Below are 23298 nucleotides of genomic sequence, written 5' to 3' on the forward strand. Positions count from 1 at the left end.
GGCCCACTCAGTGGGGGGCCACTGTTGTCCTGCCTGCCCTTGGTGGGAGGGGTCCTCGTGGAAGTTGGTGAAGGACCTGAGCCCGGAGCTTCATCTCTGAGAGAAGGGTCACTTCTGCGTCATCACCCTTCACCCTGTGGGCTTCCCCACTTCCTGGACAAGGAAAGATTGTTAGGAAGGTGTAGGGTGCCTTGAGCCCAGGTCTGTCTCCAGGTCACACTTGGGAAACGAGGCTGAAACAGGGTCCTGACCTGTGCAAAAGGCCCTACCGCGGGCTCACTGTATTCTGAGTGCTGCCTAATATTGGCTTATGTGAGGCTGCGGGCACTTATGAAGGCAGGTGCCTGACGTGGTGGGCACAGAAGTCACCTGTGCCCCACCCCTGCAGCCATGGCAAAGGTCAGCCTATCTGCTGAGCCCCACTGTGCCCTGGGCCATGGCAGAACAGAGCTGTGCGGCTTTGGGCCAGCGATGGAGAGGAGGGCACCATGATAGTCCCCTGGGCCTGAACTGGACTGAGGGAGGTTATGGGGCCTGGGCAGTCAGCTGCCTTGGGGTCTGGAGGCCATCAGAAGCCAGGTCAGGGTTTGGGGAATTGGGTGGGGCCTCTGAGGGTCCAGATGGCTGCTATGGGTGGCTTGCACGAGTGGTGGCATGATTCTACCTGAGCATCTGGGTGGGGCCATGGTTAGGTTTTGACAATGTAGTTTGTGGTGACAAGGACACAGCCACATGCGGGATGCTGGGGCAGCTCCTGGTCAGTGTGCCCTGGACGCCACCCTGGTTGTTACTGAACTGTGGTTGGTGACGTTGGCTGTCCCTAGAGCAGTGAGTCTGGCCGCAGGCCCTCTGTCTGGCTGTGCCCACCATGGGGACCAGCTGGACCCAGACACCTCTTTGGCTCCTCTTGCAGCTGATGAAGAGGCCCCTGATTACGGCTCTGGTGTCCGCCAGTCAGGAACCGCTAAAATCTCCTTTGACGACCAGCATTTCGAGAAGGTACAGGGCACTGTTCTCCTCACACAGCTGGGGACACCGCCAACCCCTGGAGGCCATCCTGGTGCTCTCCTCCCGTCCCCAAGCACCGGCCTGTCCTGTCTCTTGCTTTCTACGACCTGCAGTGCCCCTTCCTGGCTTCTGGCCTCTCCTGGGTCCTGTACAGCAGAGCACAGAGTGGGGGTGGGGACGAGCTTCCGGAAGACAGCCCAGTGTCCCTCTCTTGAGTGGCACACTGGGTTTCCCACTGCCCCCTCACCTGCCTCCCCAACCCTAACCTGAAGAATGAGGGAGGCTCCACAGAGGCCACCACCTCCAGCCTCAGAGAAGGAGCAGACCCAAGGCGCCCTCTTGTGCCCTCTGGAGAGAGAGAGGAGGGGACGGTCCCTTGTGATGACCAGGCTCAAGGCTTTGTCTTTTCCTTAGACACTCTTCTAGCCTGTGCCCACCTGGCTACCTGTCACCAGGAGCCTCACAACTCCGCACCCTGAGCAGGGTGCACGTGACCCTACCGCTTCCCCCTCTTAGAGGGGTGTCAGTGCCAGGAATGCCCAGGAACGGGTGGTTACCTGTGTCCTGCCCACGGGAGGGCCCCGGCTGCAAGAGGACGCTCCCTTCCCCATTCCCCAAAGCCCGTCTCCTGTTCTTCCCAAGGGTTAATCGGCTGCAGTCAAGGGTGGCTGCAGTCAGGGGTGGCCGCTCACAGCGGGGGCGGGGACAGGCTGTGGCCGCGGGTCCGGGTCCGCAGCAGGGGCAGGTCAGGAGCACGGGTCCCTGCAGGCCCTGGCCCAGGGCTGCACACCCTCCTGTGGGGTGCGACGGGCTGGGCTGGGATGGCCCACCTGGCCAGCTCCCAGCTCCCCGTCTCTGACTCTGCACCCTGCACAGTTTCAGTCTGAGTCCTGCCCCGGGGTGGGGATGGCTCGCTCGGGGACCTCTCAGGAAGAGCTGCGCATTGTGGAGGGCCAGGGCCAGGGCGCAGATGCAGGGCCCTCGGCCGACGAGGTGAACAACAATACCTGCTCAGGTAGGTCCCCTCAGGGGTACCAAGCCTGGCTGCCAGCCCCGCCATGTGGCCGCAGAACAGCCTGGAGACCCTGTGGCTCCCCCGACTCCCAGCAGCAGTGCCCCCAGAAGGTCTCCTGCTGGACAGCCCTGAGAAAGCCGTCCTGGATGGGCCCCTGGACGCTACCCTGGACCACCTCCGCCTGGGCAGCACCTTCACCTTCCGTGTGACCGTCCTGCAGGCCTCCAGCATCTCTGCCGAATACGCTGACATCTTCTGCCAGTTTAAGTGAGCCCTGCCCTCTGCCCCCCACACTGCCCTGCCCTCTGCCCCCAGACTGTCCTGCCCTCTGTCACCAGACTGCCCTGCCCTCTGTCCCCCAGACTGCCCTGCCCTCTGCCCCCCAGACTGTCCTGCCCTCTGTCCCCAGACTGTCCTGCCCTCTGTCCCCAGACTGTCCTGCCCTCTGTCCCCAGGCTGTCCTGCCCTCTGCCCCCCAGACTGCCCTGCCCTCTGTCCCCAGACTGTCCTGCCCTCTGTCCCCAGGCTGTCCTGCCCTCTGTCCCCAGACTGTCCTGCCCTCTGTCCCCTGGCTGCCCTGCCCTCTGTCCCCCGACTGTCCTGCCCTCTGTCCCCAGACTGTCCTGCCCTCTGTCCCCAGACTGTCCTGCCCTCTGTCCCCCAACTGTCCTGCCCTCTGTCCCCAGACTGTCCTGCCCTCTGTCCCCTGGCTGCCCTGCCCTCTGTCCCCCGACTGTCCTGCCCTCTGTCCCCAGACTGTCCTGCCCTCTGTCCCCAGACTGTCCTGCCCTCTGCCCCCCAGACTGTCCTGCCCTCTGTCCCCAGACTGTCCTGCCCTCTGCCCCCCAGACTGTCCTGCCCTCTGTCCCCAGGCTGTCCTGCCCTCTGTCCCCAGGCTGTCCTGCCCTCTGTCCCCAGGCTGTCCTGCCCTCTGTCCCTGAACTGTCAGGAGAGGTACTCTGAGGAGGCTGTCAGTCTGGGGCACAAAGTCAGACACAGGTTTGGGGGGCTGTGAAGGCCAGGACATGTGACCCTCAGTGAGGCCTGTGGTCCCTGCCCCACGTCCCCCCCACCAAGTACATCCTCCCACCTGCAGCTTCATCCACCGCCATGATGAGGCCTTCTCCACGGAGCCCCTGAAGAACACGGGCAGGGGGCCCCCCCTCGGTTTCTACCACGTCCAGAACGTACGTCTGAGCCCTCTGCCCTCACCTGCTTGCCCCCGTCTGCTCTGGACAGCTTGAGCAGGACGCTGCCCGGCAGGAGCATGGGCCGCCAGTGCCATGTGGGGGTGGGCCTACACAGGGCAGCAGGCTGTGTGTCCCCAAGGGGCAGACATGGCACAGAGGGTCGAGTGAGGTCCTGGCTGGGTTTGTCCGAGGGCACCCTGGGTGCAGGGACAGGGTGGAGGCTGGGCCTGAGGAGGGCCAGAGGATGCCTGAGCACAGTCCTGAGAGGCCCCGGGAGTCCAGCAAGGCTGAGAGGTGGGGAGGACAGTGCTGGCCTGGTGACAGTGAGAGCAGGATCTAAGGACAGACGGAGGAGTGCTCACCGGCTGGCCGCTGTGACGCGGCTCTGAGCAGCCTGGTTCTGGGGCTGCTTCCTCCCGTCAGGTGGCAGCGGGCTGCTCCTTCCTGGGGCTCCTTCCTGCGTCGGGGTCCAGACCCCAGCCACACTGGACACTGGATGAGGCACACTCTGTGACCTCACTTTATCGGTCATGTATCTAAACAGCTGCATTCCACGGCCCTGGGGTCAGGACTTAAGGGCAGGATTTGGGGGGTGCAAGTTCACCCCATAATTTAGTGAGTGGGCAAGGGCAAGGGTGGCAGGGGAGCCCTGGCTTCGGTCTCCTTCTCGGGCTCCGTGTTCTGAAAGGCAGCCAAGCGACTGGCCCCAGATGCCCTGGGGAAGTGGGCTGCCCCCTGGTTTCTGGCCTGGGTGTGTCTTGGGAGGAGAGGCCTCGTGGCAGGGTCTGCCAGGGAGTGTTGTCCCCCGGAGGGCGGAGGGTGGGCTGGTAGTGTCCCTTAGAGCGCTGGGTCTGCCTGGAGACTGAACGCTTTCTGCTGTCCAGATCGCAGTGGAGGTGACCAAGTCCTTCATTGAGTACATCCGGAGCCAGCCCATCGTGTTCGAGGTCTTTGGCCACTACCAGCAGCACCCATTCCCGCCTCTCTGCAAGGATGTGCTCAGGTCAGCTGCCAGGATCACAGGGCAGGGGCGCCTCCCCAGTCACTGCCTGCACCTCAGGCTGCAGAGCCCGCGTGCCTCTGAGGCTCCTCCCGCCTGCCGGAGGCCGCTCACCTGGGGCCTGCAGGACTCGGGGTGGCTCAGCAGAGCTCTGCGCCTGGTCTGGCTTCTCTCTTAGAACGGAGCAGGGGCCTCAGTCTGGAAACTCGGCCTCCCGCTGAGCACGGGTAGTGTCGGGGTGCTTGCTGTCCAGCTGTTCTATCTGGGCATGTCTGTCCACCCCCTCACCCCATGTATCCTCCCAGGGGCTCAGAAAGAGAGAGCCAGGTCCATCTCACCTGGGCCCTGAGAGTGGGGGTCCCCCTCACCCTGGGCCCCAGAGGGTGGGATGGAGCCCTCTGGGCCAGGCTGAGCCCTCCCAGGTACTCAGTGTGGGACAACTGTGATCAGCCTCTGTGCCCAGATCGTCACCAGCTCCATCTCCCCCTCCACCGTGGAGCAGGACCAGAACTGGGCCGAGGGAAGAGAGGGCCGATGGCCGGCATGGCCTGGAGCCCCATCTGCTCTGTAGCGTTCTGGGATCATTTGTCCTGGAGCCTCGGGCCTGGGACCCCCAGAGTTCCACCCCCCTGGTTCTCTGTGGCCTTGTGGGGCCTCTGGGGCAGAGCCTGGAGTCCGGGGTGGGGGGCCTTGTCTCCTGTCCACACAGGTCCAGGGCATGAGATCAGGCCTTTCCTCGCCTGGTGGGAGACAGGGAGGCAGGGACAGACTGAGGGTTGGCAGCCGGCCACAAGCGTCCTGCTGGCTCCAGCCTGCCACGTCCCCTTCCCAAGGCTCTCTCTCTCCACAGCCCCCTGAGGCCCTCCCGCAGACACTTTCCCCGGGTCATGCCACTGTCCAAGCCAGGTAGGTGGGACTCGCCTGGTTCACCGGGGCAGGTGCCCGAGCTGTGGGTGCCAACAGGGCCCTCTGCGGTGAGGCGGGGTCTTGCAGGTGGGTGCTGTGGAGCCTCCCCTCCCCAGGACTGCTGACCCTGCACCGTGTGCCAGCGGGCCTTGCGGTTGGGTCCAGCTCTTGCTCCTTGGCCACTGTCTCCCCGTGGTCTCAGGACAGACATCTGGATCCACAGCTGTTAGGTGAACCAGCCAGTGCTCAGATGGGAATCGATAGAGGAAGGGCCTTGGTGAGGGGTCCACTGGGGGACGGAAGCTATCAGGAGCTGGACACAAGCGAGGGGCTAGTGGGGACTGAGGACAAGGCCTGTTGGGCAACGTACAGTCAGTGGACGGTCCAGGCAGCACACAGATGTGTGCTGTGCCAGGTTGGCTGCCGGGCTTTTCTCTTGAGGAGCCACCTTGGTGGACACCCCAGTGTGCGCTCGCCATGTAGCAGGTCAGGTATCCTTCAGTGTGTGTCCGCCTGTCCCCAGTGCCTGCCACCAAGCTCAGCACGCTGACACGGCCCTGCCCGGGACCCTGCCACTGCAAGTACGATCTGCTGGTCTACTTCGAGATCTGCGAGCTGGAGGCCAACGGGGAGTGAGTACGGCCCCGGTGCCCACGCTGGGGTCAGGGACAGGTCCTCAGGGCATCACGGGGGGCAGAGGGAGGGGCCAGGCCTGGAGCCTCTTGGTTCCCACCATCCAGGGGTCCTCTCAGCAGGGTTCAGCAGGTGTCTGGTGTGGGTGGCCTCCTAGGTGCTGGGGAAGGAGCAGACACCCCCGCTGAGGGGTGGGGCTGACGGACAATCTGGCGGCTGGGCTGAGTGCCAGGTCCAGGGCCCAAGGCTGGAGTCGGGGCTGGGGCTGGAGGTGGCAGGCATGGAGGGTTGTCACACATGATTGGGGGACACTGAAAGGAAGACCTGAAGAGGCACAGGGGAGCCAGGTTCCCAGGCCACAGCGCAGGGGCCGTGGCTGCCTGGTGTGGCTGGTGGCCCAGAAGGGGCCAAGGGTGGGGAGGCCCGAGCTGGCTTGGGCTCTGTGCTGCATGCGACGGGACCCCTGCTGCAACTTTACCCGGGCAATTCAGGGACTGGGCAGGGCTTGGGGGTGATGGTCAAGGAGGTGTGGCCTGGCTTTGGTGCCCAGCTGACCCTGTGTCCTCTGGCGGGGTGTTTCTGTCTGTGGAGGCAGCTGATGTCTTCCTGTGCCCGTGCCTGCTCTCTCTGGGACCAGGGCCATGCCAGGGCAGGGCTGGGAGGAGCCAGCATCTCACCCTCTTCTCTTCCAGCTACATCCCTGCTGTGGTGGACCACCGTGGCGGCATGCCCTGCATGGGGACCTTCCTCCTCCACCAGGTGTGAAGCCCTGCCTGCCCCCATAGTGTGCCCAGTCCTCTCCTGCCCTCCATAACCCTGGGGGTCTGACTGTCCCCACTCCTGTGCCCCACAGGGCATCCAGAGGCGGATAACTGTGACGCTGCTGCATGAGACGGGCAGCCACATCCGCTGGAAGGAAGTGCGCGAGCTGGTCGTGGGTGAGCAGGACGTGGGGCTGCCTCAGGGCTGGGCTGGCATGCTAGTGTGCTGTGTGGCCTGGCTCAGTCCCGAAACCTCTCTGCCTCAGTCCCTAAGCCAAAAAGGAGAGCCTTGGACCTGGGGGGGTGATTCCCAAATTCCTGCTTAATCCGAGTCAGTGTTCTGGGGCTGTTGGCCCAAAGTGCCACAGAAATCCCCTGCTCTGGAGGCCAGAAGGCCCAGATCAAGGCCAGTGGGAAGCGTACTCTCTGGCCCTGTCTGCCTCACCTGGCGGTGGGTGGCAGGGCCATCCCCGTCCTTGGCTGGGGGAGAGCCCCTGCTGCACGGACCTCCACATAGTCCTCCAGGCAGGCAGCTGTCCTCTGACAGGTGACCCCGAGCATGCTGGCCATGGACATCAGGGCCCACCACTGTGGGACCTCTGCACCCACCTGCACACGGGGGGCTGTCTACTTTTGGGGAAACCCAGGCCACCCTGACCACCACCAGAGGGACATCCTGGCGTTGCCCTGACCTCTTGTTTCCACTCTGGTCTGTCAGATGTTTCCTTTCTAAGCTGTGCGGAATCCGCCACTCCCTTTTCACTCTGGGGCTCAGACAGGTGTCCATCTCAGCGTGGGGCCAAAGTGAGCCCCACCTCTGCCTTGGGGTGTAGGGGGGCCCCTCTGGGAGCACTGCTGAGGTCCCGGCCTTTCGATGGCCAGGCAGGGAGGGGGCTCAGGGGCCCTATCCCTGGGTGCACCCTCTGCTCTTCGTCCGAGTCAGGACCCTGGCAGGGAGGCTTGTTTTACAAGCTTTGTGTCTGTTTCACACAGAGAAAGCATGAAGCAGGTGCACAAACCCTCCTATTTGGCCAGACCCAAAGAGGGAATCAGTTCAAAGGCAAAGATCCAACACAGCTGGCCTCTGAACCTCGCCACCCCGGGGGCGGATGCCAACATCCTGTGCCCACTGTCTGCACCCGGGGGGGCGGGGCCTGACACAGAGCTGTATCCTCACGGGCCTTGGGGTCTGTTGTTGCCCAGGTCCCTCCAGCTCACCCTGAGCTGACCCCATGATCCATCTTCCTCCCTTTCTTAAAATGTGGACTCTGATGTCCCTTATGTGAAAGGGTAGGAATGAAAGGGGACAGGGGACATCCTGCCCCCTGTGCAGAGCCCCCAGTCCAGGATGAGCACTGGGTGCTGCCTCTGGCTTCCTGAACCAGCAGCCTTGACTGCCGGGTTTCAGTCCTCGAGACGAAAAGGTCAGGGTCACTCCAGGTAAACGGGGCTGACTGGGCTGCACAAGTAACCCCATAAGAGACACAAATACCTTTTTCTTTGGGGTCGCTGTGACGGCTCCTCTGACCTTAAGGGTCCGCAGGAAGAGAGAGAGAGAGCATGTGCTGACCCCTTTTATTGAGGAGAAGCTATTCAAATGAGGCCAGGGGTCAGGTTTCAGGGGGCTGAGTCTATCTTCATGATGTCCACTGTCAGCAGGTTGACTGACACCTGGGTAGGCCACACCCAGGGCACAGTAAGAGGAGGGGACACACACAAGGCACTTGTATGTGGAAGATTCCATCCTAAGCAGGGCAAGGGGTTAGATTACAAAGGAACAGGCGAGTGTAGCTCCACCACGGGGCTGTAGCAAGACACACACATGCACGAGACACCGACCCTCGCACCCAAGAAGGGTGGGGAAAGCTCTGCCACGTTTCTGTGACTGAGCGCCTCAGCACCCAGCCAGGGAGTGCGACTCAGTCACGTGTGAGGTTGGTCTCCCACACTTGACTGGACATGGGGCTCACAGCCCACTTACTTTCTGGAGCAGTTGACTGCTGTCCAGGCCCTTGGCCCCCTTCACAGCCTTCCCCCACCCCAGGTCCTTCCCCATAGGCTGGGAGGGGCTCCCCAAAGGGGTGAGGGACAGGAGACATCCTGAGGCAGTGCTGAGCTCTGGGTGGGTGGGCTCCTGAGGGCTGGGGAGTATTGGAGGGCTGTTGACTGGGAGCAGACCCCAGGCCAGGCCCCACCAGTGTCCCTGTCCTGACCAGAGGTGCTCAGCAGACTCCCTGCAGACAAGAGCTCTGCTGTCCCCAGTGCTGACGTCCTGTCTGGGCAGGTTGTCCCTGCACTGAGCCCCTCCCTGTCATAGGCACCCCAAGTCCTGGAGGGCCCCGGCATGAGGAGGGCCCACCTCCCCTCTTCCCAGAACCCAGATGCTGCAGAGCTTAAGTCGGAGCAGCCAGGCCGGGTGGCCCAGCGTGCAGACATCCTGGCCACGTCCGGGGTGGCGGAGGGGAGAGCCCGCTCCCTCTGGCTGGTTCCCCCTTTCCAGAGTGGACGTCACTAGCGGGGCAGATGTGTGTTAAAGGAAGCAGGACCGTCTCTTGGTCAGCTCCTTCCAGCAGTGCAAGGCCGTGCATTCCAGCTGGGCCGGCAGAACCATCAGACACAGGGACAGAGCGTGGCCTGCAAGGGACACCTGGAGAAGCAGCGGGCCAGGGCCTCGCCTGCCACCTGCCTGCTGCCCGTTCCACAGCCTTGTGGACGGCTGCTCATTAACTGGGCTCCTGTCCTGCACCCGTGTCCTGCACCTCTGCCCTACACCCCTGCCAGCCTCCTGGGAAGTGACACCTCTCAATGACCTTGCCCACAGGTCGCATCCGAAACACTCCGGAGACTGACGAGTCCCTGATCGACCCCAACATCCTGTCCCTCAACATCCTCTCGTCTGGATATGTCCACCCAGCCCAGGATGACCGGTGAGTCCCTGAGGGGTGGCGGCCAGCACCCAGCCCCATGGCCGCTGCTGACCCAGCCACCAGGCGTCTGGCCCCAGAGCCTTCCCACCTGCTTTCTGACATCGATGGGACAGGTGCCCGAGTGGAGGCTGGTGGCCCCCAGGCCTCTCGCCTATTAGGTGACCTCCACCCTGGATCATGCCACCGTGACACCTGGCAGAGGGTCCAGCATAGGCTTGGAGTAGGAGCCAGGTCTTGTCCCCAGGAGTTCCGTGGCAGGTGGGGCAGTGGCTGGGACAGTGGGTGGACAACCAGGTCCTGCTCCCAGGGTGCATCCCATGGTGGCCAGCCTAGAGCCTGTTGGGTCCTGGGGATAGGGTCCTGGAGCTGGTGGCCCAGCAGCTCAGGGTGGAGGTGTGACCACAGGGTTCTGCTTGTCCCATGCTCTTGTCATGCACCCTGGGTGGGTGCAGTCCTGGTGTGAGGGCAGTGGAGGGCCATTCAGGTCTCAGGGACACCTGGCTGGCCTGTGGGGTTTGGCAGGGTGGGTGGGATGGGAGAGGGGCGGCATCTGAGGCTGACTGGGGTCAGGGATGTGGAGTCACCCTCCTGAAGAGCGGTGGCAGCCAGCGTGCTGTCGAGAGCTGCTTTCCAGAGGTCTGGGGAGGTTTGGCAGGGGCTCCGAGCCCCAGCCAGGCCGTGCCCTGCGCGCTGCACCTGGCCTGACGTCGCCCTTGGAGACTGGGCTGGGGGCTGTTTGTAGGAAGAGCCTCTTGGACCGGTGGGTGTGCTTGGGGAGGGGGAGGGGCCGCAGCTCTGCCAGGGAAGGCCGGCCGTGGGACAGGGCCCTGCGGGAGACGTCCCCTGCTCTCCCAGTCTCAGGTCCAAACAGTGCTGCCTTTTCAGAGACACCCCAGGGCTAGGCCAGAGGCGGGTCACCCCTCGGCACCAGGAGAAACCTGGGCGGCCTCAGGTGAAGCCAGGGCTGGGCAGAGCAGCGTCAGAGAGCGGTGGGGACAGTGGACAGGGTGACTGGGTGGAGGCAGAGACCTGGACGCACAGATGTGGCTTGGACCCTCGTTCTTACAGAACTCACCTCCATCCAGTCCAGGGGGTGGAGAGGGCTGGACGGTCCCTCCTGCAGATGGCACGGGGTGGGAAGGCTGGGAGTCACATCTGGGAGGGGAGGGGAGGCAGACAGTAGGGTGGTCAGGGCCTGGTTCTCCCTCTGACCTCAGGTTTCCTGTCACCACGAGGGTGGCATGGAAAAGGCCATCTCTTCCCGTGTGGGTGCTGCCCTTGGGGTGTGGGCCACCACTCCTGTCTCAGTGGACCAGGACCCAGAGGGAAGGGTGGGGGTCCAGAGGGCCTGTCTGCTTGGGTCCTGGAAGAGGACCTCATCCCCCCGCCTCTGACCCTCCCTGACACAGGAGCGCCAGGATTCTTGGGGCAGGATGAGAGGTGGCAGGGGGAGATGTGGGTGGGGGTGTCTTCCTCCCCACACTCTCTCCTTGTGCTGAGGGCTATATTTCCAGGGTCTTCTGTCCTCCTCTGGCCAGCCTGGCTGCTGAGGGGTTCCCTGGGTGGCCGTGGCCCTGGCTAAGCTGAGGGTGATGTTGGAGGTGGCTGCTGGACCTCAGGCAGATGGGGCTTGGGCCACACAGCTCGCCCTGCTCCTGGGGTCCAGGAACATGTCACTGAAGAGCTTCAGCCATGTTCCCAGGGGCTGAGGAGCTAGGGTGGGCCAGCCCTGGGTCCCAGGAGGCAGGAAGGCCTGTCCAGGGGGAGTGTAGACTAGCCAGACGCTTCCTCTTGCTTGGCTCCCGCTCTGCTGTTGCTCCCCTGGCTCCCCAACCCGAGGAGGACTCTTCCGGCTGGTGGCCCCAGGCGGGCACAGCCTGTGACTCCCTCCTCAAGGCCCGCATGGTCAGGGCTTCTTGTGTCTGGATGGCTGAGGATGGACCCCACGATAGTGGGGTAGTCCCAGCCAGGCCCAGGGGCCTCGGGCTGCCCAAGCGCTTGGCCATGGCCTCAGCCTCCCCCCACTGCTCCCAGGACCCATGCTTTGCAGCCGCCTTGGCTCAGAGTGGGCCCACCACCACAGGTGGCTCCCTGCTGCCCCGCTGCTGCCCCGCTGCTGGCCCGCTCCCCATGACCCTCACTAACCTCTGACTGTTTGTGTTTTGCAGGCAGTTTCTTGATTCGGACATTCCTAGGTATCATCCATGTCCCTGGTTCCTCTCAGCCTCTCCCCTGCCTCCTTCCCTGACCGCCCACACAACCCTGAACATTTAATTTCCAGCTTTTTGATTCTTATAAACTTGCTCACCGTTTCCTCCTGTTTCTCCCTCTTTATTACTTTATTTCCTTGGAATATGGTTCTGTTTTTTTATTTTTTATTTCTGCTACCTACCCCCTGGCTGAGTGCTCCCTGCCCTTCTTATTTGTGGCTGCTTGGTAGCTCCTGCCTCATAGATGCTGGCTGGCCCCTCCGCCCTCACAGCCTTGCCCACCCTGTGCTGACACCCCAGCCTGGCCGGAGTGGGCACAGGGGTCCCCTGCATGCAGGCCAGGCTGCCTTGGGCTGCCCCAGCTGCATGGGCCAGCCACTCCCTACCAGGGCCGTAGCAGGCAGAGCCAAGAACACAGGGTCTGGGGCAGAGGGGACCCAGTCACAGGCAGCTCACATCCCAGCACACTCCACGGCTGCCTGAGCCCCTTGCCTGGCCAGACCTCAGGAGGGCTGCAGGACGGACGCACTCCAGCCTTCTGCCCTGCCTGTGGCCGTGCCTTCCCTCTGGGAAGTGGCAGGCAGTGAGTCCGTGGAGACCCCCGCGTCCCTGGGCGGGGCTGGCTCCAGGTTCCCCCCCGGAGGCCCCAGAGGCTGCAGCTCCTGCTCCCCTGACTCCAGGCCTTGCCCCTCCCTGGTCCGGTGCAGGGGCTCAGGAAGGCCCTAAGATGGCCTCCAAGGTCCTCATCCAGGCTTTATCTAAGGAGAACGCAGGGTGTTCCAAAAGCAGGTCTGCGTAGTCTCACCTTCTGGGCCTATGGGATGGTGGTCAGACCTTCATGGTGGTCATTAGTAGATCAGCTGTTTTGAAGCCATGAACATTTGAGCCTTTAAGCTGTACAGCCCAGAAAATACTGGCCGCTCCCTGGACAGAGCCCTAGGGCTGGGCGGGCACAGTCCAGACTTTTGGAGATTGTCCTTATCAGGTCACGGTGGTGAGCCAGTAAAGATGGGCCTGACTGGGCACCAGGTAACTAGCTGAGGGCAAACTGGCCTGGAAGGGGCCCCCTGGGGCCGTGGGGCTGTGGCCTGTTCCCTGGGGCAGCACGTGGATGCACCTACCTAGGTGAGCACGTCTTCCTAAAGGCTGCTGGGACCTGGAGCTGGGTGAGGCAGACCCTTGCCCAGGGTCAACTACAGAGGTGGCCAAGGAGGGGCACAGCCTGCACAGGCCTGAGCAGGGGCCCTCCTCCCTCGCCCTGGGTCCCCTGGGGCAGGCTTGCTGAAGGAGGCAGCCCACTGCTGGTCCTAGAGGTGAGCTGGTTTGGCTCAGGCGTCCCTGTGCTCAGAATTATCCTGGGCTGGGAACCCATCTGTGTGCAAGCGCTTGGCCGTGGCCTCAGCCTCCTCCCCGCTCCCAGGGAGATCTCTCAGTGTGATCTCACGAGGTCATGCGTCTGCATTTTGTTCAAGTTTGGGTCTGTCCAATATTCAGGTTCCACACCTTCTGTATGTTTGCGGGGTGCTTGGCGGGTCGCAGATAACCCCCGCTGCCCACACCAGGGCCTCCAGGAAGGGTTAGGGTGGACGTGGAGCAGGCCAGCTCTGGCAACTGGAAGGGGAGGGAGCACCTTTCCTCCTCAGCAGGCCTCCCTCAGCAGCCCAGGCCTCCCGAGGCTCCTGCCCTCTGCTCAGCAAGGGTGGGGCCAGGAGCCTCCTCCCAGGGCCCAGTTCTGTGGGCCAGGGAGCCACTGTGGTGGGTAGTGCCGCTGCCCTGCAGGTGATGGGTGTGGGGAGGAGCCAGGTCCCTGAGGCCACCAGACTGAGCCCTGATGTTTGTAGGAATGTGACTGCGCGTGGAATATTCTGCAGCTCCAGGTCCCTTCCCGAGGAGAGCAGGACAGCTGCTGGCTCAGGGTGCCCCGGGGCTGGCGGATGTGCGTGCTCCCTAACCAGCCTCGGGTGAACCTGTTCAGCCCCTGGGAAAGGCACAGTGAGATGCCGCAGGTCTTGTGCTCGGCCTCCGGGAGGCACACAGGGCCAGGACGAGGGTGGTCCAGACCTATCTGCGTCCCATCTGTGCACCCTGCCCTGGGCTCCACGTCCTGCCTGCCCTGAGTGGAGGGATCGGAATGGGTGTCCCCGAAGGGCAGCGAGGTCCTCGTCAGGCTGTTCTCCTGAGACCACCATGGGGTGGGCAGCGGCTCGGGCCTCCCCTCCCCTCCCACCAGGCCTGGAAACTGGCTTCTGCCAAGAGGCTCTGCCAACCTCCTGGGGAAAGGCCCAGACATAGGTCCCGTGGAGACCTCAGGGTCCCCTCCTGCCCTTCCTTGCCGTGACCCACGGCATTAGCTGGCTCAGCCATCCATCCCTGGGTCCTGCAGGCCCCACCTCATGGGCTGCAGGGCTGCATGGGAAGCTGCCTGTCCAGGAGGTTCAAAGCCTGGCCAAGGGGCTCACCCACTCCACCCTCAGCAGATGCTGACCCCGCAGGCCCTGTCCTGGGACACTGCAGTAGGGGACAGGCACCCCTGTGTCAGGGTCCAGTGCCCTGATGACCTGATAGAAGGCAGCGCCAGGTCCCTGGTGGGCAGACTGCACTGGGGAGCAATGGAGCCGGGAGGTGAAGGGAACCCGATCGGGAGCCAAGGGGACGGAGCGCAGGGAGGCACCCGGCCAGGCCCAGCCACTGCCTGGCATTTGGGGGTCCCTTCTCCAAGGCAGCAGCCTCTGCTGCCAAGCCCTGAGGCACAGACCCTGGACAGAGTGAATGCTGCCTCCCACGGGTGTGCCCAGGGGTAGGAAGCCCCTGCCCCTCTGCCTGCTGGACGGCAGCCTCCTGCCGGGGAAGCCAGCACAGGGCCAGGCCCTGTTTCTCTGGCACCTGCTTGTTGCCCCAGCCTTGGGGACAGGGCACAGCTCCCTCCAGCCACAGCCCTCCTGTCTGGCGGCTCTGCCGTCTCTGACCTGCCCCGTCCACCGAGTGTGTTTCCTGCCCCGCTTGGCACTCTGCAGAGCGTCCAGCTTGTAAGAGGGGCCAGACGTCAGTCCCGAGCCCTCGCCACCCTCGGGGGGCTGGGCGTGGTTCACTGGAAACAGGCCGGGACCTGGCAGAGGACATGGCACCTGTCATCTGCAAGTGTCCAGCACTGCAGTGGGAACACTGGTCCGCAGTGGGCTGGGAGCGTGTCCAAGGAGGCGGAGCAGGGGACATTTTTGAAGGCAAACTGAAAACCCTGGGCTTCTGGTGGCCAGGGGTGGAGCCTGAATTGGCTCCTGACCCAGTGGAGGAGTAAGGACAGGGAAGGGGTTTGGGATGGCCTCACCAGAGGAAGGGACAGGTAAGAGCACTCAGGCCTAGGTTTCCCAGCTGTAGAACAGGCAGATTCCCAGGGTCTCCAGCATGATGGGCACCACAGAGCTGGTGGGGAAGCCCTACAGGACAAGCCCGGGTCCTCTGTTTACAAGGACACCCCTCCAGTGTTTCTGCCTCAGTAGGTCAGTGTGCACACCTTTATACAGTTGAATATGAGGATTTTAATCCATCCTGTTACTATAATGCAATATCTGAGGCTGGGTAACTTTTAGAGGAAAAAGGTTTATTTTGGTTCCTGGTTCTGGTCTGCAGTCAAGGGGATGCTTCTGGTGATGGCCTTCTTACTGGTGGAGTCCCAACCTGGCCCATCATGTGACAAGAGATAGGAGATACATATGTGTGTTCTGGAACATTATAAAGCTTCCAGGGGTCAGTCTGGGGCTCTGTCAATGGCCTGATCTAACCCCGATCACCCCTGAAGGCCCCACTCTAACCACTGTGGTCAGATTCTTTCTGTGCTCTAACCCCCAGAGGGGCTGAGTTTCAACACTCTTAAGCCTTGGGGGACATTCCCTCTGATCCAATCTGCTGCAGGGGGTTTGGCCACATTGGAGCTTGGCAGAGTGAGGGCTTCAGGGACGGACACAGGCCCCTTCCTGTGTGTATAGAGGTCCCCTGCGGGTCCTGAGCCCACTCGGGCCATGGGTGCTCTGTGGCCTCTGAGGCCCTCCCAGACCTGCTCCTGGGGTTTGCTGTGTGGGGGACTGGCCACCTCTCAGCTTCTCTGGGTCTTAGTTTGTTGCCCTGTGATTGAGGGCTGACCCTGGTCCCCACAGCATGCCTGCACTCTTGGTGTGTCCCCAGGGGCTGCCCCTTGGTCACCCCTGCCCCACCCAAGTCCACCCTCTCTGGCTGTCACTCGGGTCAGGGTGCACTCTTGCCCTGCAGAAGCTTTGGGATCAGCCTTGCCGCTGACCCTCGCTGCTGGTGTTCCAGGGCTGGCTGCCTAGGACTCGGGAGCCGTGGCTGGTGTGGGCTGCAGGCTGGTTGAGAGGCCCTGTGTGCAGCTCCTCTGGAGCAGAGCAGATGGCCTCCGAGGCCAAGGGCCGACCACCAGTCTGGAAGTAACCAGTGGGCAGCATCATGGCTGTGTCCATGTTGGACCTAGGTCCAGTTGACCATCTGGGTCCTGGGGGATGGTGCAGTAGTCTGGGAAGACCCAGTCCTGGCTGTGGACATGGTCAGGTAGAGACCCCTCCGAGGCCCACAGCTGTGGAGACCCCGAGTCAGCTCCCCGGGTGTCTGGCTGGCTGCAGTCTGAGCTGCTCGAGGCCCCGAACCTGGACGGGGGGATCCTCCACCCAGGCCCCTGGCCGAGCCCACCCTGTCCCCAGAAGTGGCTCCAGCTGACACTATGAAGCTCATTCCTGTGGTGTGACCTGCTCAGGGTGGAGGGCGAGGGCCCCAGGTCAGGGCGGGCACAGGGCTCCTAAGGAGCTGGGCGGCTAGGGCCCAGAAGAGGGGCCACGCAGAGAAGCTGGCCGGGGAGCTCGGTGCCTCTCAAGGCAGGCGGACCAAGGGTCAGTTGGTTGGGCCCAGCAGGAGACGGGGCTGGTGGCCCATTGGTCTGACCCAAGCACAGAGCGAGGACAGTGGCAGTCACGTGTGCTGGAGTCAGCCCCTTCTTTCCTTGGTCACACACTAGCTTGATGCATCTGAGGACATCCGGGTGGAGTGGGGACAGTCACTGACCTGTCATACAGATAAGCCAAGGGTGGAGACACCCTGGTGAACTCTGAGACCACGTGGCCTGGGGTGGCTCTGTGGCGCTTGAGGTGGGCAGTTTGCAGGCCCTCATTCTGAGTCAGGCTGTGCTGGACGCCAGCTCTGGCCTGCAGCCTGGCCGCAGAGGGCCCTGACCTCTAGTCCAGCTGGGGACCCCCTGGGCTCTGCTGCAGGGCTGGGGCAGGGCCTCTGCAGGGCCAGGCTGGGGCCGCAGGGGCGGTGAGGCGGCCAAGCGGGGTGACGTCTGACTCTCGCTCTCTCCTGTGTGTGCGTGTGTCTGGTGCCCCTCAGCCTTCCCTTCCGGAATGACACTAGGTACAGCCCACTCTTGTCTCCCTCCCGTGCTTGCTGTCCCCTTGGCCCTGACCAACCACTCTGTTTCTCCTCCATGTCTGCCTGCTCTGTGCCCCCTCCTGGTTTCCCACTGTCCCCATTTCCCCTGGACCTCTCCCTGGCTCTGTGTGCCCACAGTGGCCCTGCCCTGGCCCTGACCCTTGAGACTCTTGTGTCCTGCACCCAGGCCAACTGTCCAGGAGATGGGGCAGTGTGGCCCATCGGGCCTGGCGTGTCAGAGCGTGTACTGCTGCCCGCTGTCTGTCAGTGTGTCTGCACAGGCCCTGCGAGGGTGCTGGTGTGGGACGGGGCAGCATGGGTGGCCGTGGGGACTGAGGTGCCCTTCCCCAGATGGGCACCTGGCCTACGAGGGCTCCCGTCTGCAAGCAGAAGTTGCTGGATACAAACTCCGCCTCTGAGGCGTCTGAGGGTCACAGAGCAGGGTGGGACCCCGTGGGGGACACAGAGTCCTGGCCTCCTGGGGCTGCCCTGAGCTGCCCTGGGCAGGGCCTGGGGGCCACTGGCAGACGTGCTGCTCATCATCTCTCCAGATTAGAGAGCAGGGACAGAGCAGAGTCCCTGTCCACGGCTGTGCAGCCTCACAAGACGCCGCTGCCACCGGCCTCCTGGTTCCCACTCCAAGCATCCTCCCTGGAGCACTGGTGGAGGGCGAGTCGCCCGTGGGGAGATGGTCCTGGAGGTCTGGGCAAACCGGGCACCGCCCTTCAGGCCAGAGAGGGCCAGGGCAGCTCCTTACTCAGACTGAGGCTGTGATGGCCCAGGCTTCTGCCCCTCCCTCCTCCCTCCTCCTGTCCTCCCCTCCTCCCTCCTCCTGTCCTCCCCTCCTCCCTGGCCCTCCCCTCCTCCCTCCTCCTGTCCTCCCCTCCTCCCTCCTCCTGTCCTCCCTCCTCCCTCCTCCTGTCCTCCCTCCTCCCTCCTCCTGTCCTCCCTCCTCCCTTCTCCTGTCCTTCCTTCCTCCCTAGCCCTCCCCTCCTCCCCTCCTCCCTCCTCCTGTCCTCCTTCCTCCCTAGCCCTCCCCTCCTCCCTAGCCCTACCCTCCTCCCTCCTCCTGTCCTCCCTCCTCCCTCCTCCCTAGCCCTCCCCTCCTCCCCTCCTCCCTCCTCCCCAGCCCTCCCCTCCTCCCCTCCTCCCTCCTCCCCAGCCCTCCCCTCCTCCCCTCCTCCCTCCTCCCCTCCTCCCTCCTCCCCAGCCCTACCCTCCTCCCCTGTCCTTTCCGGCTCACCATCTAGGCTCCCTTCCCACCTCCCTCCTTCTCCTCCATCCTCTCATCCACTCCCTTGGAGCTGAGGGGACCAGGGAGGGCCACACAGGAGCTGCTGCTCAGCCTCTGACTTAGTAAGGAGGGCCTGTCCCCCCGCCATTGCTGCCCGGGCTCCCGGGCCTCTGACTGCAGCGGCTCTCCCTGCCCTTGCTGCACTGTCTGTCTGCATGTCCAGTCCCACCGGGACCCCCTGCACCATCATCTGTGGCCTTTCTTCTGCTTCCTTCCAGGACCTTCTACCAGTTTGAGGCCGCCTGGGACAGCTCCATGCACAACTCCCTCCTGCTGAACCGCGTCACGCCCTACAGGGAGAAGATCTACATGACCCTGTCCGCCTACATTGAGGCAAGGGCACTCCCCAAAGCTGGGGTGCAGGCAGGGGACTATGGGGGTGCTTGTGAGCCCTGGACAATCCCAGCTGGCCCTGTTCTCAGAGGACAGCCCAAGGCCTGAGTTGAACCCAGCTGCTTTTGATGGCCCTGCTCACAGCTGATCCCCTCCGGCGTCCACGGCGGTGGGTTTTGTCCTTGAGATGACAGTGCAGTTGTGTTCCAGGGGCTCAAAACCAGGAGTGCCCCACTTGCACTGCCCTGCTCCAGGGTCTGCGGCCAACAGGCCTCTCCTTGACGCCCAGCTGGGGGCTGGGAGTGGGGTGTTTCTAGCTGGTTCAGTAGGGAGGGGCAGCTATAAATGGGGCTGTCTCTGACCACCTCATGGGTGGTAGCAAGGTCGGCCTGAGAACAGTGGAGGCTGTGCCCCGCGGGCACGGGGCACAGGGCAGGTACCCAGGCCCGTCACCTGCTGTGAAGTGACGTCCCGTGGCATTTCAGAGTTAAAACGTGGGTCCAGCCAGGTCTGCTGTGAGGCTCACTGAGGTTCAGGGCCAGCCCCACCCAGCAGTGAAGTGGGCAGGCCTGGCTCCCTCTCCCGCAGTGGCTCAGGGCAGGAGCAGATCCTCCCAGGGTCCCTGTGCCCAGTCCGCTGTTGCCCACTGCAGATGGAGAGCTGCACCCAGCCCGCTGTCATCACCAAGGACTTCTGCATGGTCTTCTACTCCCGCGACGCCAAGCTGCCAGCCTCACGCTCCATCCGAAACCTGTTCGGCAGCGGGAGCCTGAGGGCCTCAGAGGGGTGAGCCTACGGGGGCGGGCAGGGGAGCTGCCTCGTCTGCCACCTGGTGCGGTGAGAGCCACCCTAAACTCTGCAGAATGCCCTGGGTGTCCCCTGTGGTCTGATACTCATGGGACTTGTGTTCAGAAGGTCGCAAGCACCGCACGCTCCCGGCCAACTCCCTGCTGGCCCTGGCCCCCTGGGAGGGGCCGGAGAGAACCTGGCCAACCTGGCCACAGGTAGCCTGTGCCCTGCGTGGGGGCACCCCTGCACCCCTGCCAGTGCCTTGCTCCCGGGACCACAGGGTCTGCACTGCTGGGACTGCCTGCTACGCAGGGCAACAGGCGGGAAGTGGGGCCCTGGACAGGACTTTGAGCAGGACGTGGCCAAGCGGGTCCTCTGGGAGGCTGCAGTGCCCGAGGGCATCGGCTCAGGCAGGACCTTGCTTGCACTCAGCACTTCCTGCGTCCTGGGGGTGGAGGACGAGCCAGGACATCAGGGCAGTGAGAAGGGCCGTCCTCTGCAGGCCTGTGGTCACCTTTGTTGGGTGTTCCCATGATCTGCTTCATGTGCCCAGTGTCCAGGCCCATCTGGGCACAGCCGGAGCAAGCTTGGGGGTCAGGAAGAAGTCTGGGGTGGAACTGCCTAGGCAGGCTACAGGTCACAGACCCCAACCGTCAGCACCCGTGACAGGCACCTAGATGATGTGGTCATAGGCTTGTGCCCAGAGTGTGTTTGATGGTATGAGGGTCAGCTGTCTATCAGCCTGCCTGCCCCCATCCTGGTGACCATGCCCTCCCCCCCGCCGTAGCAACCGAGTGACTGGCGTGTACGAGCTCAGCCTGTGCTACGTGGCGGACGCCGGCAGCCCAGGTAGGCCACACCCTGCCCTTCTGCCGAGCCGAGGCAGGTTCCTGGCATCACTGGGCTGCTGGGTCTCTGCTCCACTTGGGGTGACCTTAGCTAAGCTGGGGTCCCTTACCTGCAAAACGCAAGTGCTCACCTTGAAGCCTCTGGGGTCGTTCTCAAATGGAGAGAGTGGGGTGAGCTGGCCCTGTGGCTGCCAGGTCTTAGCCCCAGGGCCTCACTGCTGACCTTGGAAGCTGACCTTGATCCCCGAAGGGAGGGGTTTCAGCGGCTGGGACTCCCTGGTGGGTGGGAGAACCCGGCAGCCCTCCGGAAGGACAGAGTGCCTGTTCTCGGCCAGGGATGCAGCGGCGGCGCCGGCGGGTGCTGGACACCTCCGTGGCCTATGTCCGGGGTGAGGAGAACCTGGCCGGCTGGCGGCCCCGGAGTGACAGTCTGATCCTGGACCACCAGTGGGAGCTGGAGAAGCTGAGCCTCCTGCAGGAGGTGAGCCCCGGGTCCGCCCAGGCCCAGCGGCACCATGGCCCTGTCCCCAGAGTGAACCACACGGAGCACATGCCCCTCGAGCTGACTCGGGAGACGTGGGGTGTTCAGACAGGGATGAGACAGAAGTCCAGGGAGGATATTGGGTCTGGCATCTGTTGCTCTGGGCAGGGACACCACCTCCAAAGCCAGCTTGGGCTGTCCAGTGTGGCATGTCCGTGGGGAGACTGAAGCCCCATGCCCCAGCCAGCCTTCGGTCCTTTCCCAAGGCACTAACACTGCAGAGTGGCACCCTCCACCCCAGAACCCAGGGAGGGAATGCACGTGTCCACAGCTCCCGGCTGGCCCATGCACTGTGGCCAGGAGGCCGTGGACAGGGAGGGCAGCCTGGGGGGGCTGAGTCCCCCAGGCCTTGTGGCCCTGGAGTCTGCCTGCTCAGTTCACGTGGGGGGCCTCCAGCCAGGGCCAGACCCCCTCAGGCCGACCAGAGAGCCCGCTGCTCAGTGGTGCTCCTGGGCTGGCCTTGCCCCTCACGGGTGCGGCTGCTGAGTTCCGTGTTCCTGCTGAAGGTCGAGAAGACCCGTCACTACCTGCTCCTGCGGGAGAAACTGGAGACCACCCAGCGGCCCGGCCCTGAGGTGCTGTCCCCCGTCTCCAGTGAAGACTGTGAGTCCCGAAGCTCCTCTGGCGCCTCCTCCCCACTGTCCGCCGAGGGCCGACAGTCGCCCCTGGAGGCACCCAATGAGAGGCAGCGGGAGCTGGCAGTCAAGGTAGGTGGAGCCCGCGGGTGGCACCCAGGCCCATCCCTGGGGCTGGCTCCAGTCAGAGTCCAGGAGCGGGGAGGGTGACGGACCCGGAGCCCCCTCTAGCCGCGCCCATCGCACTCTGGAGCAGGGGAGTCGGCTGGGGGCCTTTTGCTGCCTCGGACCTCAGCAGCGACCTGCCCTCTTGGGAACCCCCGAGCTTGTGAGGAGCGCATAGCTCCCTGCAGCTGGACCATCTGTGGTGGCATGGACCAGTGGGAGGTCTCCTGCACACCGTGAGACTCTCCCTGGCTCACCTGTCCCCGGGGCAGTGTCGGCACCCACCTGACCGGCCATGCTTGGGCTCGCCCGTCTGCCCACGTGTGGCCTGACAGTGCATGCTCTCTGCCCACAGTGCTTACGTCTGCTCACGCACACGTTCAACAGAGAGTACACCCACAGCCATGTCTGCATCAGTGCCAGCGAGAGCAAGGTGGGTGGGGTCCCAGGGCCACCTGTGGGGCCCTTGTCACCAAGAAGTCCCATCCTTGTCAGGCATCCCAGGCCGGGGCTCCTGGGAGGATGGTGTGGTTGAGGGTCCCGTGTGCCCTCCCAGTGCCTCCTGGCCCCTGCTGTCTTCCCATCCCTTGGACTGGGGTCCTTCCTCGGAGGAGGCTCGTCCTGCAGGCTCAGTCCCCTCCCAAGCGAGGCTGGTCTGGTGCCTCACTCCCGCAGCCTCCCAAGGGTGCCCTGCACCAGGTCAGGCGGGCCTTCTGCCTGGCCCACGGCCTTCACCCAGCAGCCTCCTGCTGACCACATGCCACAGAGGCTGTGGAGGGGCACCTGGAGCTGGCCCCACACCTGGAACCCACCTGGGTCAGCGCAGATCTGAAGCTCTGGGAGGGGCAGGCCGGGGTGTGAGGGGCTGGGAGAGGGGGGGTCTCCAGGGCAGGGGGCACCTGAGCTGAGGCTGGGGCGAATCGGGAGGTGGTGTCCCCAGCAGAAGGCAGGATGCAGCCAGAAGGCCCAGAGGCCCTGAGGAGGGCTTCTCTGCCTCAGCTCTCTGAGATGTCCGTCACCCTGCTGCGGGACCCGTCCATGTCGCCTCTGGGAGCAGCCACGCTCACCCCGTCCTCCACCTGCCCCTCTCTGGTTGAAGGTCGCTACGGTGCCACCGACATGCGGTGAGTGAGCCCTGGGCTCCTGGAGAGGCTTCCGTACCCCAAGCTGGGACTCGGGCATAAGGACAGGGAAAGTGGGCAGGGATGACGGAGGGCCTGGGGTGTCACAGGTGAGGGCAGGGCCTGCTGGAGAGGGCGTGGTGGCCTCTCCAGGGGTGCATGGTGCCCCCTGTGTGGCTTGGCTCCACATGGCCTCCAAGCGCACGTACCAAAGCACATCCACAAGGGAGTCAGAACAGAGCTCCGCAAGTGCTCGTGGGGAGAGCCGTGTGCCCAGCACCCTGAGCACTGCCAGGCAGCCTGCGGCACAGCGTCCAGGAGGAGCCCCTGCCCGGCTCACTCCACTGATGGCGGATTCAAGGGAGTTTGACTCCTGTTTGAAACGCCTCTGGGTTCCCAGATTGTCTTTACCAAAAAAAAAGGAGGGGAGAGGGTCTCGACCCCACACCTCTGAGACAGGCTTCACACAGCCTGCTGGGCTCCTGGCTCCCGTTGTCACCTTGGTCCCTCTGAGGGGATGGGCCCAGGAGACAGGCGTGGGCCTGGCGA

At 63.8% G+C, this 23298-nt stretch overlaps 1 protein-coding gene across 22 annotated transcripts in view; it reads left to right on the forward strand.

Moving 5' to 3' along the window:
• The window catches only part of Kif1a (kinesin family member 1A), an 83747-nt gene that overhangs the window by 55611 nt on the left and 4838 nt on the right, over positions 1 to 23298 (forward strand). For 6 of the 22 annotated variants that reach the window (XM_058573431.1, XM_058573433.1, XM_058573443.1 and 3 more), the window contains 19 exons: positions 914 to 999; positions 1885 to 2023; positions 2116 to 2290; positions 3120 to 3210; positions 4098 to 4216; positions 5064 to 5119; positions 5643 to 5751; positions 6445 to 6511; positions 6606 to 6690; positions 9335 to 9440; positions 11609 to 11635; positions 17042 to 17065; positions 18596 to 18710; positions 19363 to 19496; positions 20287 to 20348; positions 20683 to 20828; positions 21395 to 21595; positions 21984 to 22061; positions 22628 to 22752. In XM_058573431.1, coding sequence (XP_058429414.1) covers positions 914 to 999; positions 1885 to 2023; positions 2116 to 2290; positions 3120 to 3210; positions 4098 to 4216; positions 5064 to 5119; positions 5643 to 5751; positions 6445 to 6511; positions 6606 to 6690; positions 9335 to 9440; positions 11609 to 11635; positions 17042 to 17065; positions 18596 to 18710; positions 19363 to 19496; positions 20287 to 20348; positions 20683 to 20828; positions 21395 to 21595; positions 21984 to 22061; positions 22628 to 22752 — 1945 coding nt within the window. The remainder of the gene's footprint in view (positions 1 to 913; positions 1000 to 1884; positions 2024 to 2115; positions 2291 to 3119; positions 3211 to 4097; positions 4217 to 5063; positions 5120 to 5642; positions 5752 to 6444; positions 6512 to 6605; positions 6691 to 9334; positions 9441 to 11608; positions 11636 to 17041; positions 17066 to 18595; positions 18711 to 19362; positions 19497 to 20286; positions 20349 to 20682; positions 20829 to 21394; positions 21596 to 21983; positions 22062 to 22627; positions 22753 to 23298) is intronic. The other 16 variants (XM_058573444.1, XM_058573440.1, XM_058573441.1 and 13 more) reach the window with 7 other exon arrangements.

The sequence above is a fragment of the Marmota monax genome, unplaced genomic scaffold (assembly GCF_021218885.2).
Source record: "Marmota monax isolate L192 unplaced genomic scaffold, Marmota_monax_Labrador192_F-V1.1 WCK01_AAM20220418_F8-fsc00298, whole genome shotgun sequence".
NCBI lineage: Eukaryota > Metazoa > Chordata > Mammalia > Rodentia > Sciuridae > Marmota > Marmota monax.